The sequence below is a fragment of the Ovis canadensis genome, chromosome 23 (genome assembly GCF_042477335.2).
Source record: "Ovis canadensis isolate MfBH-ARS-UI-01 breed Bighorn chromosome 23, ARS-UI_OviCan_v2, whole genome shotgun sequence".
NCBI lineage: Eukaryota > Metazoa > Chordata > Mammalia > Artiodactyla > Bovidae > Ovis > Ovis canadensis.
Genome location: NC_091267.1, coordinates 67885900 through 67903819, shown reverse-complemented (window position 1 = coordinate 67903819; position 17920 = coordinate 67885900). Strand labels below are relative to the sequence as shown.

General features: G+C 40.1%; 1 protein-coding gene across 3 annotated transcripts in view; it reads left to right on the top strand.

Annotated features, from left to right (window-relative positions):
- The window catches only part of CCDC68 (coiled-coil domain containing 68), a 58521-nt gene that overhangs the window by 17883 nt on the left and 22718 nt on the right, over positions 1-17920 (top strand). For 2 of the 3 annotated variants that reach the window (XM_069569232.1, XM_069569234.1), the window contains exons 2-6: positions 4318-4446; positions 6210-6296; positions 8126-8266; positions 9493-9618; positions 11391-11519. In XM_069569232.1, coding sequence (XP_069425333.1) covers positions 4330-4446; positions 6210-6296; positions 8126-8266; positions 9493-9618; positions 11391-11519 — 600 coding nt within the window. In that variant the 5' untranslated portion in view covers positions 4318-4329. Of the gene's footprint in view, positions 1-638; positions 735-4317; positions 4447-6209; positions 6297-8125; positions 8267-9492; positions 9619-11390; positions 11520-17920 lie in introns of all 3 variants that reach the window. The other variant, XM_069569233.1, reaches the window with a different exon arrangement.

Sequence of the window (17920 nt, the reverse complement as noted above, 5' to 3'; positions counted from 1 at the left end):
TAAGTGCTTGGCCATGGTTATTTTTGACTATAGCTTCATCTGTGGACACTAAATTTGAACTTCATATAATTTTCATGTGTCATGAAATGTTATTTTTCTTTCGAATTTTTTTGGAACCATTAAAAGAGGTAAGGACCATTCATAGACGGTCTTAACAGGTGGGAAGGCAGCCTGGGATCCTGGCCGTGAATGGATGACCACCACCCCAGCCTGACCACTCCTCTCTCATTTCCAGACACATTGCTTATTGTCTCTCTGGGCGTTTCTTTTACTTCCACCATTTAAATGTTGTTTTAGGCTAAGAACTTAATCCCAGAAGAGACTTCAGAGGACCAAATAACAGACGTAGCTCTGCTCAGATTCTGGGGGAAATAAAAAGCAGAATTTGCAGAGCTGCTACAGCCAAATCAAGTTCCTGAAACAAGTAGAAGCCACAGTGGCTGTCTAAGAGGATTTAACATACAATGGAAAATTCTTGGCATACTCTGTTAATTTCATTGAAGATTAAAGGATAAATGCAGGACTTTGAATCATCCACAGAAGCTATTTAGTTCTAAATTGATGCTAGCAAATATGAAAAGTCTTTGTGGGTTTTAACAGCATGGGTCATTGCTAAATTTTAATTTTTTTCTCACCAGGGAATCTGGCCTTAATGTGATAGAAAGACTCTTGATCTTGGTGTCCAAAACACAAAGGTTTGAATTTCAGCTCTGTTAGTTTTACTGTGATCTTGGGTAAGTTAACATCACCTAAAAGAATCTTAACTTCTTTATTAGTAAGATGAAATTAATAATACTACCCTCACTGGGCTTTTATCTCATTTTCTTAGCTCTTAACTATTTCAAACAGGAGCACAATGGTAGAGAACTATAGAGAACCCCACTGTACAATTCACTGCATTTTATCAAACTTCTTTCATCTTTATCTCACCCCATTTTTCCCTCTCTTTAAACACTAGAGTAAAATATTCTCTTTAAAATTCCAAGTATAGTATTATTTAACCTTCAAATATTTCAGTATGTATGACCAACAGATAAGATCTTTTAAAGGAATATCATAATTCCATCATCAAACCTAAAATGGCAATAATTGCAAATAATGCTTTGCAAAATTGCATTAATTCTTTAACAGCATCTGTTATCCAGTCAGTGTTAAAATTCCCCTAGTTTTTAAAAAAATGTCTATATAACTGGTTTATTTTAATCAGGAGTCAAAGAAGACCCGGGGCTTCACTGGTGGCTCTGTGGTAGAGAATCCACCTGCCAATGCAGGAGACGCCAGATTTGTGGCTTGGATCCCTGGGTCGGGAAGATCCCTTGGAGTGGAAATGACACCTCACGCCTGTATTCCTGCCTGGGAAATTCCCTGGACAGGGGAGCCTGGCAGGCTGCAGTCCATGGGGTCACAAAGTGTTGGACACAACTGAGTAACTGAGCACACACTCGCACAAAGATTCATGTTTTGTATCTAGTCATATGTTTCTTAAAATTCAAAATTTATGGACGTTTCTCTTCTCATCTTTCTTCATGTAATTATTTTGTGGAAGGAATAATAATTTGTCTTGTAGAATTTTATGTGCTCTGGATTTGGCTGTTTGCAACCTTCACCCTTGTAGAGTCATTGAACAGTTTCTTTGTTTTCAGATATTTCCCACTGGTAGATAGAGGGACCTCACACTTCACACGTGGTGTTTCTGCTTGTGATTGTACCACATCTAGAGAACATAATGCCTGGTTGCCTCTTTTCCACTTTTCTGTTATGATTGATTAGTGGAGTCCCTGGGATTGATGCGTTTTTCGTCAACCTCTTGCCTAGTGTTTTTAGCACTGGTTGATGACGGTTGCTTAGATCTATCACTTCATAAGGGGTTGCAAAAAGTAGATTTTCTAATTCTACCAGTCCTTTTGGATTTATTGGCAGGAATTCTTTAGTACAATTTTCATAATCAACTATATGGGTACTATATAGTTAACTATATGGTTAAGAAATAGAGGGTAAATTTGTATCATAAAGGCAAAATTTCTCTCTTTTCTCCCTTTCTCTCTTTTCTGGGCTAATTTTTAGTGTAATGGTGGCCTGTGTCTGGTGAGTTTGAGGATTGTTGGTGATAGTGGTGGGTTTTCTCTTGTTAACAAAATTTCAAGAATTAAAAATTTTTGATATGTTTTCATCAGTCACAGTCATTCCTCTTCAGGTGGGCTCTTTGTGTCTTATACAGGTAGTATTTGACACTTTTCCACTTTCTGACACAACAAGATATCTCAATCTCACCTTCTGCACTTCATGCCTCAGATCTAAATCAGTCAAGAAGCCCTGGTTGCATTTTCGTATTCATAGAAAATCATGTACTAATACCACAGTCTAAGCACTGGGAGTGTTAATTGCTTCTATTTCTAAATTTTCAGTGGATAGACTTGGAATATACATTTTTAAATGAAGATAAATATTTTATACTCATGGTTTCAGTTTGGATTATAAGATTTTTACAGAACATTTTTGGTTCTAATTTAGAATTTTTTCTTTTATGATGGAAATTTTGGCTCTTAAGGCATTAAGGCAGTGACTTCTTCATTCTACGTTTTCTGTCATGTGGGTGTCTCGCATGCATGCATGCACACACATATAATGGTTTCAAAATAGCAATGTTTCCACTGACAGTATTATTAGTGAGTACAGCTTAAGATTGCTTTGTGATTCTTTTTGTTCTTAGGACACAGCACACCTGAAAATCAGTCCCAGGATTCTCAGGTGACTCAGTGGTAAAGAATCCACCTGCCAACGCAAGAGACGCCAGAGACTCGGGTTCGATCCCTGGGTCGGGAAGATCCCCTGGAGTATGAAATGGCAACCCACTCCAGTATTCTTCCCTGGGAAATCCCACGGACAGAGAAGGCTGGCGGGCTACAGTCCACAGGGTTGCAAAGAGCTGGACTTGACTGAGGGAGCACATGTGTGTCATTTCAAAAAGTTCATGTGGATATGCCACCAATTTGGTAGGCAGGTGTATTTGCTTCTTGTTTTTTATTTTGGAAGATATTTTTCCTTTTAATTTAGTTATATTTTATAATTAGGTAAAATAATTACACTGTTCAGTGTCAAAACTATAAATCACAGATTTTCTCCTTCCATCCTTCTCACCTTTCTTAGAGAAATTATGATGCTATGTATCCTTTTCTGCCCCATACTTTTTCATTGAAGAAATACATCCTAGGGAAGATGTAGATAGTTCATTTAATCAGTCCTCTTTTTGTGGGCATCTGCACATTTCTCGATATTTTCTTATTACAAATAGTTCTTTGGTAAATGGCCTTTACAGGCTTTTGAGAGTTAAATAAAATGCAGAATATTAAAGGTCTCTGTGACATGTAAAATGATATACTTACATGTTTGTAAGTTATACATGTCCTGTGTTCTCAGCCATGTCTGACTCTGGGACCCCGTGGACTGTAGTCCGCCAGGTTCCTCTGTCCATAGGATTTCCCAGGCAAGGATACTGGAGTGGGTTGTCATTTCTTTCTTCAGGACAGCTGCCCTGGCCCAGGGATTGAATCCAGGTCTCTTGCGTCTCCTGTACCGGAAGGTGGATTCTTTACCACTTGTGTCATCTGGGAAGCCCTTATTGCAAGTTATATATATGTGTGTGCATTTTTATATACATATGATTTTATCTCATTTTAGCTCCATAGACATTTATTAAGCACTTACAATGTGCTGCTGCTGCTGCTAAGTTGCTTCAGTTGTCTCCAACTCTGTGCCACCCCATAGACAGCAGCCCACTAGGCTTGTCTGTCCCTGGGATTCTCCAGGCAAGAACACTGGAGTGGGTTGCCATTTCCTTCTCCAATGCATGAAAGTGAAAAGTGAACGTGAAGTCGCTCAGTCGTGCCTGACTCTTAGTGACCCCATGGACTGCAGCCTACCAAGCTCCTCCGTCCATGGGATTTTCCAGGCGAGAGTACTGGAGTGGGGTGCCATAGCCTTCTCTTACAATGTGCTAGAATACGAATATGAATAAGGCATAGTCTCTACTTTGAGATGTTATAGTCTAATTAATATGGAATAAGAAGAAAAATTCCATATTTTTCTATCTCAGTTTAATTTTTAAATTTCTAATCGATGATTGTTTCAACTGGTGGTGTTTTAATATTAAGTTAATTCCTGGATCTTAGATACATGCAGATTTCGATAATTCATAATATTTTCTAGCATTACTACATTTGATTGCAGTGCCAGTACAGAACTCCGTTCAGTTTACAGCCACAGAATTACAGCATCAAAGGAATTAGTTTTGTCCAACTGATTCATGTTTTCCTAAAGCTGGATGTCGTGATGACAACAGTAACGGGGACCGTGGCAGTGCCCCAGAGGGGGAAGACGGAAGATGATTCTGCCTTGTACGAGTCCCCATCAGCTCACATTATTGAAGAGACCGAATACGTGAAAAAGGTATGTGGGCGCTGGAAATCATGTTAGCACGCTATGAGTTTTTACAGTAAAGTCTGCTGCAAATTAGCGGGCTTTGTTTCTCCCTCCCTAGAATATGTGAGGAAGCGCAAACCTAGTTTGGCAAAGGACAGCCTTGATAGCTGACATGCAAACATGGGTGCATTTCTCTTGAGTGTGTAACCGTTTCTCTTGAGGGTATGAGCCTCTGTTCTTCACTTGGAATAAAACTGAGTAAAGGACCAGGAGGATTTGGGACACTTGTCAGCACTTAATTTGTCCCCTGCTGTTCACCCCTGCATCCTCCTGGGATTTTTGTCGCTGTGGTTGTTGGTTGGTTTGGGCTGCTCTGGGTCTCCATTGCTGTGCGTGGACTTCCTCTAGATGCGGGCCCAGCAAGTGGGCGCTTCTCTTTACTGTGGTGTGCGGTCTTCTCCTTGGGTTGGCGTCTTTGGTTGCGGAGCACAGGCCCCAGAGCGCTGGGTCTGCAGTAGTTGCGGGCTCAGTAGTCGTGGCCCGTGGGCTCTAGGGCTCAGGCTCAGTAGTTGTGGAGCACGGACTTAGTTGCTCTGTGGAATGTGGAATCTTCCTGGATCAGGGATCAAACCCATGTCCCCCGCATTGGCAGGTGGATTCTTATCCAGTGCACCACCAGGGGCGTCCTATCCTGCTGTTTCATACATTTCTTAGTTCTTTCATAAGCGTGGAGACTGTGTTGCCAGCTAGATGTTTACCTTTCCTGCTGAAGCTGTTCGGAGTAACTATCGCCAAGGATTACATGTTGCACATGATTAAAAATGTGAAATCTTACTGAGAATCCAGTGATAACGGCTGACAAAAGTATATATTCTCATAAGATGTGTTTTAGAACAGATGGAAGAATTTGGACATAGCTAGTTTATAACTCTAGCACCCTTGCCTGGCAAATCGCATGGACGGAGGAGCCTGGTAGGCTACAGTCCATGGGGTCGGTAGGAGTCGGACAGGACTGAGCAACTTCACTTTCACTTTTCACTTTCATGCGTTGGAGAAGGAAATGGCAACCCACTCCAGTGTTCTTGCCTGGAGAATCTCAGGGACTGGGGAGCCTGGTGGGCTGCCGTCTCTGGGGTTGCACAGTGTTTGACACGACCGAAGTGACTTACCAGCAGCAGCAGCAGTTTATAAATTATTCAGGTCAAGTAACTCATCTTTGAGTGTCTTGCAGTTCCATAGATCACCAAGACATGAAGCTTATATTTCATGTATAAATTCGTATGATCTCCTCTGAGTAATTATTCTCTAGTAATTGCTAAATAGTAGTTATTCTCTAGTAATTACTAGATAGTAATTATTTTGTAGTAATTATTGGATAGTAATTATTTTGTAGTAATTACTGAATAGTAATTATTTTGTAGTGATTACCAATAGTAATTGTTTTATAGCCATTACCAAATAGCAAATTAGTAGGAAATTACTATATAAAAAAATAGGACTAAATAGTATTAAACACTAATTACTAAATAGCAATTACTTTGTGGTATAACATTCATTTGGGTTATATTTTGGGTTTGCCTAAGGAATAGTTTTAAAGACAAAAATGCTCATTTTCTGCAATCTAAACAATATTAGCATAAATGTAAGTTAAGTTGATGGCAGTTGTTTAAATATGATATCAGTATATATGTACTACTTTCAGATAAATTTGGTTACCCTGTAACTGGTATAGAAAAAGAAAGTTTTGGGGATTAAATGCCTTTGAAAAAAATATTCTTTTTTTCTTTTAGATTCGAACTACTCTGGAAAAGATCCGAAATCAAATATTTAGAGATGAAGTAAGACATAGCAGTACAAATCACAAACTAGATGCAAAGGTAATGAATTTATCTAAATGTAAGACTTTTATTCTTTCAGTAAGTGAACATAAAGCCGTATAGACTTCATTTAAATAACTTTGATATTATTAAATTATTCTTTGTATGTGAAGTATTAAATCTTTCGTTGGTATCTAAAGATATTAATGAGCATATGTATGAAATATTTAACCACAGATGTCATTAGTAGGATTAGACTGGAGTGGCCAGATCTTACTTGAATATTTTAAACCTGACTTACTCATCTAAAGTATATGGGAAGATTTTGGCCCAGTAAGTGGAAGCAACATGTTACAGCGATAGACAAAGGTACAGACTTTTAGATTCGCTGGGGTCACACCAGTTGACACCCAGTTGGAGCCATTAGGCTAAGTGATCAGACAGTCCTTCCCCCGTGACCAGCCTTTTATTCATAATTTTAAGCACTCTGCACTTACCCTAGTCTGGGTTATGCCAGGTTAAACCTCATCTGAACCACATGTACCTCATCAATGACAGTGTCATCTGCTCTGTAGAATGGCCACAGAGAATACTAGAAAGTACCATACGATGATGCATAAACATAGTCTTTATCATTCTTATCTCCCACACTAACACAACCAGCTCCAATTATTTTCTTAAGTGCTCTAAAACTGGAAAAATGATTAATGTTGTGAATGACAGTAAAGATCAAACATTCAGTTCTGACTATGCTGAGTTGCTTTGTAGACCTCCATGTGAAGGTTCTAATGGATGGTTGGATAGCTGATTCTGGAGTTAAGGGCAGAGGTCTGTGCTAGAAGGCTCAGACTATGGGGTAGAGATTTGGAGAGTAAGGATGGTATTTAAAGTTCTGAAAGTGGAGGAAATGACCAAACACATGAGTGTGGATAGAAGTGAGAGAAAACCTAAGCACGGAGTCCTGAGATTTCCAATATTTAGATCCTGGGAAGACGAAGAGGAATCATCACAGGAGGGAAAGAAGTGAAGCTTGTGAATAAAGAGGAAAGGTGGGAGAGAATAGGGCCATTGAAGATGAGCAAAAAGGGGTTTCAGAAAGCGAGCAGGAACTGTTGCGTCATATACTGTTCACGGGTTGAGTGAATCGAGGGCTGGTTATCAACCCCTAGGGCTTCCTAGGTGGCTCAGTGATAAAGAATCTGCCAGCCAATGCAGGAGACCCAAGAGATGCCGCTTCAGTCCCTGGGTCGGGAATATCCCCTGGAGGAAGAAATGGAACCCACTCCAGTATCAACCATTGGCTAGAACAGTGGGAAGGTTGTTGGAACTATTCTTAATAGGAATAGCTTCTTGGGGATGTAGATGAGCTGTGTTTCCAGTGGGTCTGCCTCGGGCATCTCAAACCGCAGGAGGTCAGCAAACAACATAGATACAAAAAAACAAGCCAACTGGCTTTGTGGATATCATCGATCTCCTCAAAGGTCTTAATAGTATATGTGAAACTGTAGAGAATGTAAAAGGCATGAAAGATGTACTTCTCTCCTTTCAATATAAGAATCTATTCAAATTTGTGCAAATATAGAGGCCAGCTGCTTCATCTAGAATTTCTCATTGATATTTTAGAGTCAAAAGATTTGTGTTGACCTGAATCTTCCTTGATATATGTAATGTGCTGTGCTATGCTCAGCGGTGTCTGACCCTTTGTGACCCCATGGGCAGTAGCCCTCCAGACTACTCTGCCCATGGGATTTTCCAGGCAAGAATACTGGGGGTGGGTTGCTATTTACTACTCCATTGACAGAAGTAATACTGAGCGATAATTATTGTTATCAAAGTTAGTAAAGTAAAAGAAAAGTCAGGTGTGTGATTTTCTCATTTGTTCATTTCAGCGCTGTGGAAACATTCAAAATGGCTCTGACTCTGCGGTGGATTCCTCTTGTGGCAGTTTGGATCTGCTCATGGAAAGGATAAAAGAAAAAGACCTACAGCTCTTAGAAATGAACAAAGAGAATGAAGTGTTGAAAATCAAGGTGTGACCAGTAGGAGGAAGCTCTCCTTTTGTGCTTTGAGCCTATAAGATAGATTCATGCTTCTGTGAGAGCAGACAGACATCCACATATATCCATAAATCCACACAATGTGCTCACAGACTTAGTGAAGCAGTTTTACACTTGATAAATTTAATCTCACTGTTTTATTTTGAAGGTAATTTTTATTATTAAAATGATTTTACAAAAGTTCAATGGGTATAGTTTCAAGATGTACAAGATGAGTGAATTCTAGAGATTTACTGTAAATACTGTATTGTACACTTAAAAATCTGTTAATGGGGCAAGTCTCATGTTAAGTGTTTTTACTGCAATAAAATTTAAAAATCTTTACAGATACAATAATTAAATATTAATAATTGCATATAAATTACAGCACTCATAGTGAAATGTCCCATTGTTTTGTTTAGCTAATTACTTGTTGGTGCCTTATAGTTTCCTTTTTCTGGCTTATTTTATATACAGTTTTATGGGGCTTCCCAGGTGGTGCTACTGGTAAAGAACCCACCTGCCAATGCAGGAGACATAAGAAACACAGGTTCGATCCCCCAGTCGGGATTTGATCCCCAGGTCGGGATTCGATCCCCTGAAGGAGGCCATGGCAATCCACTCTAGTATTCTTGCCTGGAGAATCCCATGGACAGAAGAGCCTGACAGGCTACAGTCCATAGGGTCACAAAGAGTTGGACACGATTGCAGCGACTTGGCACATTTACAGTCTTATAGTGACTTAGTAGGTAAATCTTTGTAGTCATCCTTGATTATTTCTTAGGTGATAATCCTTGAAAGATTCATGACACTTTATCTTTATTGCCCCTAGTACTTCAATCTTGTCCAGCTTCTATTTCAGGAAATACATTTTTAGTACTGTCATCGCCACTGATGATAAAACGCTTGCAAATTCGTGTATAAGCCAATGGGGCACCAGGGAACACTTTACAAGGTGTGGTCTTTAATGCAGGGTGTTGTTCTTGGCTCTTGCTTGGCTGCCCAGTGCTAATCACTTTCATGACAGCCCCACTAAATAGGGCTTTCTCATTTTATGTTTTCTTCTTCCCAGGTAACAGCGTCTTTCCTCCTAGCCATTGTCTATGAAGGTGCATATGGTTTGGTTACAGACTGTGCTTTTGGTTGCCCATCAAACTGCCCTGTCTTTAACCCTTCTTATTGTACATGTCAGAGCGTGCCCAGTGACCTTTTGTTTCTAGCTCGAAGCCTCCAGAGAAGCAGGAGCAGCGGCTCTAAGAAATGCGGCCCAGAGATTACTGGAAAACTATCAAACACGGTCTGAAGAAGTTAGAAAGAAGCATGAGGACAGGCGGCACCTCCTCCAGGTACTGAGCTGGTGAACTAACCTCCAAGTTGTCCAAGTCTCCCTTTTAGGGAGGAGTTAGATGTGAAACAAGCAATGGCCACATGACCAGGCAGGCCCCGGGAAGGGCAGTCTGCCCGTCTTCTGCCCTGATCTCCCCCTAGCCCTGGTACATGGCACCTGGATGTTACCAAGCTGTTCTGTTGCCACCGTTGCCCAGAGCCCTGCAGAGCGCTGGCGGGAGAGAGGACATGCCACTCAGCCTAGAAATCAGGGATGGCCCCATGACACTAGCCAGTGGCTTCTCTTCTGGCTCTGCCTTTGACTAACTAGGTGACCCAGTTTGAGTCCTTCTGTCTCTCTGGACTTGACTCTAAAATGAAAAAGTTGGGGGACTTCCCTGGGGGTCCAGTGGCTAAGACTCTGCACTTCCAATACAAGGACCCCAGGTTCGATACCTGGTCAGGGAACTAGATCCCACATGCTCACATGCAGCTGAGAGTCCACGTGCCACAGCTAAAGATCTTGCATGTCACAACTAAGACCTGGCACAGCCAAATTAATTAATTAGTTTAAAAATAAATATTACAATTTTTTTAAATGATAAAGTTGGGCTTGATAAATAGGTTCAAAATTGTTTTGGTCCTGTAACGATTCTATAGAGGAAACAAACAAAAATCATGTATATGTACATATATATTTCATATTAAATTATATTTTATATTTCTATATTTAAAATCATTAAAATCATATAATATTATATGAATGTCTGTATATCATACACATAAACTTTTTTTTTCATTTATTTTTAATCCTGAACTATGTATCCTAAGACCAATAAAACTGTATCTGGAAAATGTATCCAGGACTAGGGAAGAGGGGAAATGTGTGTATGTGTGTTTGTCAAAACTCAAAACAGGAAGGCTCATTCAGGCTTGGGTGGGGCATCTGGTCCCTGCCAGCTTCGGCCCTAGGAGGGTCCCTGGGGAGCACGGTAGGAAATCCACTGCCTAGGTGACACGCCCTCAAGCTTGCTCTGGGGGTGATGGTCACAGACTCGTAGGCATGAGGATGCAGGTGAAGTACCCAAGTGAGCGAGTGAGCAGGTGGACGGAAGTGCCCGTGTCCCTGCAAAAGGGACTCTGTCCAGCCTGGGGTTCCAGGGCAGGAATGCCCACCTAGTGTGTTCAAGGGAAATCAGATACTTTTTTTTTAAAACCAAAAAATCTCAAGTCCTATTAAATACAGAAGCAGATGTGCCTGCTCATGTCAAGTACAAGTCAGTAGCAGCTCTCCCACGTGTGGCCTGGGGCCTGCCTGCTAAAGACTTCTCTCCTGTTAGTGTAACTCCTAGGTTCAGTGGCTCAGAGATAACCCCCTGACAGCGTGGAGATAAGTGTTCTGCTTTTATGACATTTTCTGATAAAAAATAAAACATTTTTTACTTGAAGACATAAGATCTTGGTTTTGTTCTATGTAAGTTTTGTTGAGAAAAATTCAAAAGTTTTGCTTTTTTAGAATTACTGTCTTTTCTTTCTGTCCCTCTTTCAGAGAGGATGCTTTTTAGAAACAGATATCAACTTCTAGAAATAATATTTATGTATTATTAATTCTCCATTGATTTAGTGTTGCTGTAGTCCATCAGGTTTATTTTAAAAGAAGACTGAATTCACAGAAGTAATTCTAAATATGTGTAAATTATTAATTTATATAGATATATAAATTATAGCAAGAGATAATATCTGTATAAGTTTAGTTAAAACAATGGGCTGACAACTGCTTTTCTAACCAAAGGTTGACAAACTTGAAAAAGAACAGAAATTGAAACAACATGTTGAAAATCTGGATCAAATTGCTGAAAAGCTTGAAGAAAAACATAAGCAAATCACAGAGTTGGAGAATCTTGTACAAAGAATGGAAAAGGTAGGTCCTTGGAGAATTAAAGGCACTTTTTCCTGATATGGTTAGGATGAGAATGAATGAAAATAATATGAAAATAAGTAGCATTAAGTGAAAGTGCTCTTTGTAGCTGAAGATGTTAGAATGCGCTCTATTGAGCACAATAATGAGGAATGTTCGTTCCTTGCCTCACACATTTATATGATGTGTGTTGTGGTTACTGATTTACCTTTTTACAAACACTGCAGTCATATTATGTCACTTTTTTTCCCTAGTAAAGGTGTGGCTGAGAAAGCGGAACTAGGTGAGGCCATGAGTAGAAATGATGGAAAGGATCACAAAGTCCACCTGCTACTATAATAGTGCAGTGGATCCCTGCAATCGTAGCACTGTGTGCTAGTCAATGGAGTGTTTATTTTTGGCCAACCGTGTTCCCTTTAGGTTTATAAAAACCTATGCCTGCCATAGGACAGACATAGTTCACAAATAAGAAAAGACATTTACAAATTGTAACTTTCAAAAGAGACAATTTAGGGAAGAATAATAATAGAACAAAAATTATTGAAAAGTTTCATGCAGCACTCCTTTAAGTAGCCGGCCCTCCAAATACACACAAAAAATGAACACAGTTCATTTGGCATGCCTTAGAATTCAGAATTCAGACAAACCAAGGAATATTTGTTAATAATAAATGGACAGTTGGCATCTTTGAAACTGAGTTGGAGTAGATAATACAGACTTTTTAAACTTCTCGTAAATATTGCCCAGTGTTGTCGTTGTTTTCCAGTCGCGACTCAGACCCCACGGACTGCAGCGTGCCATGCTCCTCCGTCCTTCATCCAAAGTGCTCAAATCTATGTCCACTGAGTCTCTGTCCTTCACACTCTCTTGGAATTTGCAGATTCACGTCCCTCATCGGTGGTACTGTCTCACCATCTCATCCTCTGCTGCCCTCTTCTCAGTGCATTTTTATATTTATTATATGAATTTGCCGATTTGCCTCCACTCTTCTCAGCCTTATTTTCTTGTATGAATCTGCTTGAACTGAGGCTATTTTAGAAATGTCAGGGCTTCCCTGGGGGCTTGGTAAAGAATCCACCTGCAATATGGAAGACCTGCGTTTGATCCCTGGGTCGGGAAGATCCCCTGGAGAAGGGAATGGCTACCCACTCCAGTGTTCTGACCTGGAGAATTCCATGGACAGAGAACCCTGGCAGGTTACAGTCCACGGGGTTGCAAAGAGTTGGATGCGACTGAGCGACTTTCCCTTTCCTAGAAATGTCACTTCCAAAGCATCACATGTCAACATTCAGGATATTTGCCTGAGAAATTTTGATCAATTTTTTACATATTTCCTAAGAATTTAATTTATAACTGTGAGTTTGGCTGAATTTGTGATCTTAATGAAGGTCCTATGAAGAAATCATGAAAGTTAAAGAAGCCTAAACTTAAACTGAACCTAGTAATAATAATCTACAGCTACAATTGTGTTGTATGGTGAGTGATGTTCAGCGTTTTACTTTGGCCAAAATCACAGGGCTAGAATGCCCTCAAGTAGCTGGTTTGCCCACGTGTAGCAGTTTGTAAGTTAGATGTGTTGGACAAACTGTATCATTTGGATGAATACTTTGCTGTGAGAGTATTTATCCTGCAAATAGATAAAGGAGATGTGATATATATATACAATGGAGTATTACTCAGACTTTAAAAAGAATGAAATAAACCATTTGCAGCAACATGGATGGACCTAGAGATTGTCATACTGAGTGAAGCAAGTCAGACAGAGAAGGAGAAATATCGTATAGCATCCCTTATATGCAGAACCTAAAAAGAAATGATACAAGTGAACTTATTCACAAAACAGAAACAGACTCATAGACTTAAAGAATGAACTTATGGTTGCAGGAGGGAGAGAGGATGGGGAAGAGATAATTAGGGGGTTTGGAATCGACATAAACACATTGCTATATATTTAAAATGGAAAACTAACAAGGACTTAGGGTAAAGCATAAGGAACTCTGCTCAATGTTATGTGGCAGCCTGGATGGGAAGGGATTTTTGGGGAGAAGGGATACATGTATATACATGGCTGATTCCCTTTACTATCCACCCAAAACTATCACAACATTGTTAATTGGCTGTAGTGCAATACAAAGTAAAAAGTTTTTTTAAAAAGAATATTTATCCTGTGATAAAATCCCATGGACAGAGGAGCCTGACAGTCTACAATCCGTGGGGTCACAGAGAGTTGGACATGACTTAACTACTAAACAACAGCAACAAAATTGTTTGGCAGACTCAGATAGCACAAGGGACATTTGCATCGAGGAAAGGAAGACAATTCCTTGCCCGACTCTTTGCGACCCCATGGACTGTAGCCTACCAGGCTCCTCTGTCCATGGGATTTTCCAGGCAATAGTACTGGAGTGGATTGCCATTTCCTTCTCTAGGGTATCTTCCCGACCCAGGGATCGAACCTGGGTCCCCCGCATTGTAGACAGACGCTTTACCGTCTGAGCCACCGGGGAAGTCCTTCAATTCAAATAGAGTTGCTTAATTAAACTACTTGATTAACCAGCTTGACATTTAAATTTAGGTTTGCAATCACCTCAAACCCAGTAACACTGGGTCACGTTTAGTGGCCAGTTGTCAGTCCGTGAAAATTAACAACAAATAATGGAATGTAATTTCTATCTTCTAGAAACCCGAGGAAATCTGCCCTGGATGTGAATTCATCTCAGAATTCTGGGGTATATTCACTGGACTATATATTCAACAAATATTTGAGCTCCTACCATGTACCAGGGAGAGCTAGAGGCTAGATATCTATTTGGAGTGGACCAGATATAGTCTCTTTGTGGAGATTGCAATATAATGTATCTGGGTCGTGTGAGACTCCAGGAACTTCCCAGCCCTCCTTTCATGCATTCTCACAGGGGTCTTCAGGGAAGCTGACATCCCACTGAAGGCAGGGGAACGGACCCCAGAATGAGGTTAAGCAGCTTAGATCCTGGCAGATTTTGAGAAGTGATGGCCTGCATTCTTCTTGATATTGACCTTTAATGGAGAGTTCTCGCGAGGAGCTTTGTGACAGTGAGTGGACTGGATGCCCAAGGTTCAGCAAGGCCATGCAGGACCCTTCCAGAACATTCTAGTTCAGTGACTTCCTGAAGCGGAGTCTTTGGGGATCTCTGGGAAGTGGAGGTAGATGGGGATGCAGTGGAAAGAAAATGTGAAGGAATTTTTTTTAACATAGTTAAGGATACATTATATTTGTAAAATAATCAAACAAATATAAGAAGCAAAGCTTGGTAGCATCTTGTTTTAAGGAGGTACTGAGCATACAGGCCATGATGAAGGGTTTCTCAGGAGCAGAGTGTGTGTCAGAATGAGGAGGGGTTACTGTTAATACCTTAGTATTAATAAGAAAAAGACACGAGTTCAAAAAGAAATGACAATTAAAAATGAACATCCCCAACAAAGGTTGATAAATACTGCCCTGGTGGTGAGCACCCCCCTGGAGAAGGATTCATTTTCTACTCACTTGCACAAGCCACTGCTCCAGTAAATAGCCATTAGTGGTATGAGGTCTGGTAATGAACACATTACTTAAAACCTTCACCATCTGTCCCACTTTAATCAGGAATGCAGTGAGAATGAATCCCATAAACACAGTGATAAGCCAGCAAAAGCGCCCAATAAGAGCATTTTAATATGGCATATGTTCCTTTGGCTAACAGTGCACTACGGTTGTGTCGTATCTGTTTTCCAGCGTTGTTGATTTAGCGCTAGTAGAATTTTAGAGCTCAGAGGCACTTTTGAGACCACCTAATTCCTCATCATCATTTTATAAACGAGGACCGTGTGAACAAGGAACTATTCCACAGTCCTCCAGTTAGCAGTTTACAATCCTTTCTGTTATGCCCCCAGCTTCTCTGCTGTGGGATAAAAAGGATGCCTGTGATTCCTGAACCATTTAGATGTTAACATATGGCAATGATTTACATTGGTGTCCACTTCACCTTGGTCAGTAAATGAAGTGGTGAAGTGAGAGTTGCTCAGCCATGTCTGACTGTTTGTGATCCCATGGACTGTATAGTCCATGGAATTCTCCAGGCCACAATAGAGTGGGTAGCCTTTCCATTCTCCAGGGGATCTTCCCAACCCAGGGATGGAAGCCAGGTCTCCCACATTGTAGGCGGATTCTTTACCAGTTGAGCCACAAGGGAAGCCCAAGAATACTGGAGTGGGTAGTCTATCCTTTCCTCCAGGGGATCTTCCTGACCCAGGAATTGAACCAGGGTCTCTTGCATTGCAGGTGGATTCTTTACCAACTGAACTATCAGGGAAGCCATCTTCCGAAAATAGGGTGAGGGAACAAGATGTTCTTCAGAAGTGTGGTTTGGGCAGGAGTGTATTGTCCACTGGGTGGCGCTGTGAATGCTTTTTCCTTTCCAGAAGATACTGTCCCTGAAAAGTGAAAAGTGCTAACTGGCGTAGTGTTATCTTCCCTGTTGTCAGAGAGGAAACATTAACAGTCCAAGCTTCAAGGACCTACTGTATAGCACATGGAATTCTACTCAATATTCCGTAATAACCCACCCAGGAAAAGAATATGAAGAAGAATGGATATATGTATGACTGAACCACTTTACACAAAACTGACACAACATTGTAAATCAACTATACTCATATATAAAATAAAAATTAAATTTAAAAAAGTTCAAGCTAAATACTGGAGCCTTGGCTAAGGCAGACTATTTGCTTGTCCCGCTGTGTGGTCTCCTTAAATCCTTGTTATAAAGATCCATGAATGGAGAGTAAGTCCATTAGGAAGAATGTTTGTTAAAACACCATTTTTTTTCCTGTAAATTCAAAATATATTATAAGTGATATGTTTCGTTGGTGATCCAAATATCATAATAAACTTTCAGAGTATCTTGTTCCCTCAGATCAGCTAGGACTACAGCAGAAAAATATATGTGATGTATACGTATATAAAACCAGAGTGCCACAGAAATGTTTTGTAAAATTTAGCATAAATTTAAAAATTAACAGCACACATATGACATGCATGGCATCTTAAAATTATTATATGTTGAGGTTCTAACACGTTCTAGAAAAGCATGTCGACCTTTCACATACATCCCCAATCATGCCAACATTTCAGTGTAGGTAGTATTATCCCCATTTTAGGGATGTTCAAAAAGTCAAAAAAATGACTCTGATATATTTAATGAATACATGTCAGATGTTTTATTCAACTCCTTAACTAATGAAAGAGCCAACAAGATGGTAAAGCTGATTTAAATAAAATATTTTTTGAAATTGGCTGTTGACCTGCATTTTGAAAAAAGGAACATAGGATAGATTACTGGGTTAGATACAAAGGTAGTTAATATTCTTTAAGTCAAGAAACCATAATCTTTGGGATTACTTTTCTACCAGGCAGAAACCCACAAATTAACAAGCAACTGCACAAAATCAGGGCTCTAATCAAATAATAAATAATAAAGTCAAACACAAAGAAATTCTCCAAGAGAATTTAAAAAATTCCTTGGGTCAGGTTATTAAACAATGACCCAATATGACATTAAAATCATGTATTTTGAATCATAAGTTTTGGTTAGTTTTTTTTTTAACAGTGATAAGAGCTAGAGAGGTTAAAGCCTTGGCAAAAACTACACAGTCACCAAGTTTCAAAACTAGGTCAGTCCATGTCCCAAGACGTTCTGATATTTTGCTACAATGGCACTGTCTTGTATTTTACCATATAAATTCTGCAGAAGGCATGATTTTAACCAGCATTGCAAATAGTGTCAAAACATCTATTTCCATCAAATATAAAAAAGAGTACAATCATGACAGCTTAGTTTTTCATGGATGTGTCTGTTTTCCTCTTGGATGGAAAGAGTTTCGTTTAATAATGGCATTAAGACGTTTCTTTAGGTATTCTTTCAAAATGTCAAAATTTCTGTTCCATCCTAATTAGGAAGTGACTTTATCACTTGTGGCTTTGAGCCCTCACTAAAAATACACTTACTACTTTTCTAGCTTCTGACAGTTGCCGTGTGAGAGGTAGGTATCAAGACCAGGGCAACAGTATCCTTGGATACCAATAACTGAGACTAATGTAGGAGAAGCAGGTGGAATGATGGGAGAACCAGTGCCTAGAGAGAGATGAGCCGTTAGCATTTGGGATGGGATGGAGAGCCACAGAAGTTTGACCAAGAAGTGGGTTAGGGAAGGAGCCAAGGTCTCTAGACAAGTGAAGGCGGTGAAGGCACCTAGTCTTAACCTGTCATTCAGCTACTTATAAAGGGACGGCAGAGGATGAGATGGTTGGATGGCATCACTGACTCAATGGGCATGAGTCTGTGCAAGCTCCAGGAGTTGGTGAAGGACAGGGAGGCCTGGCGTGCTGC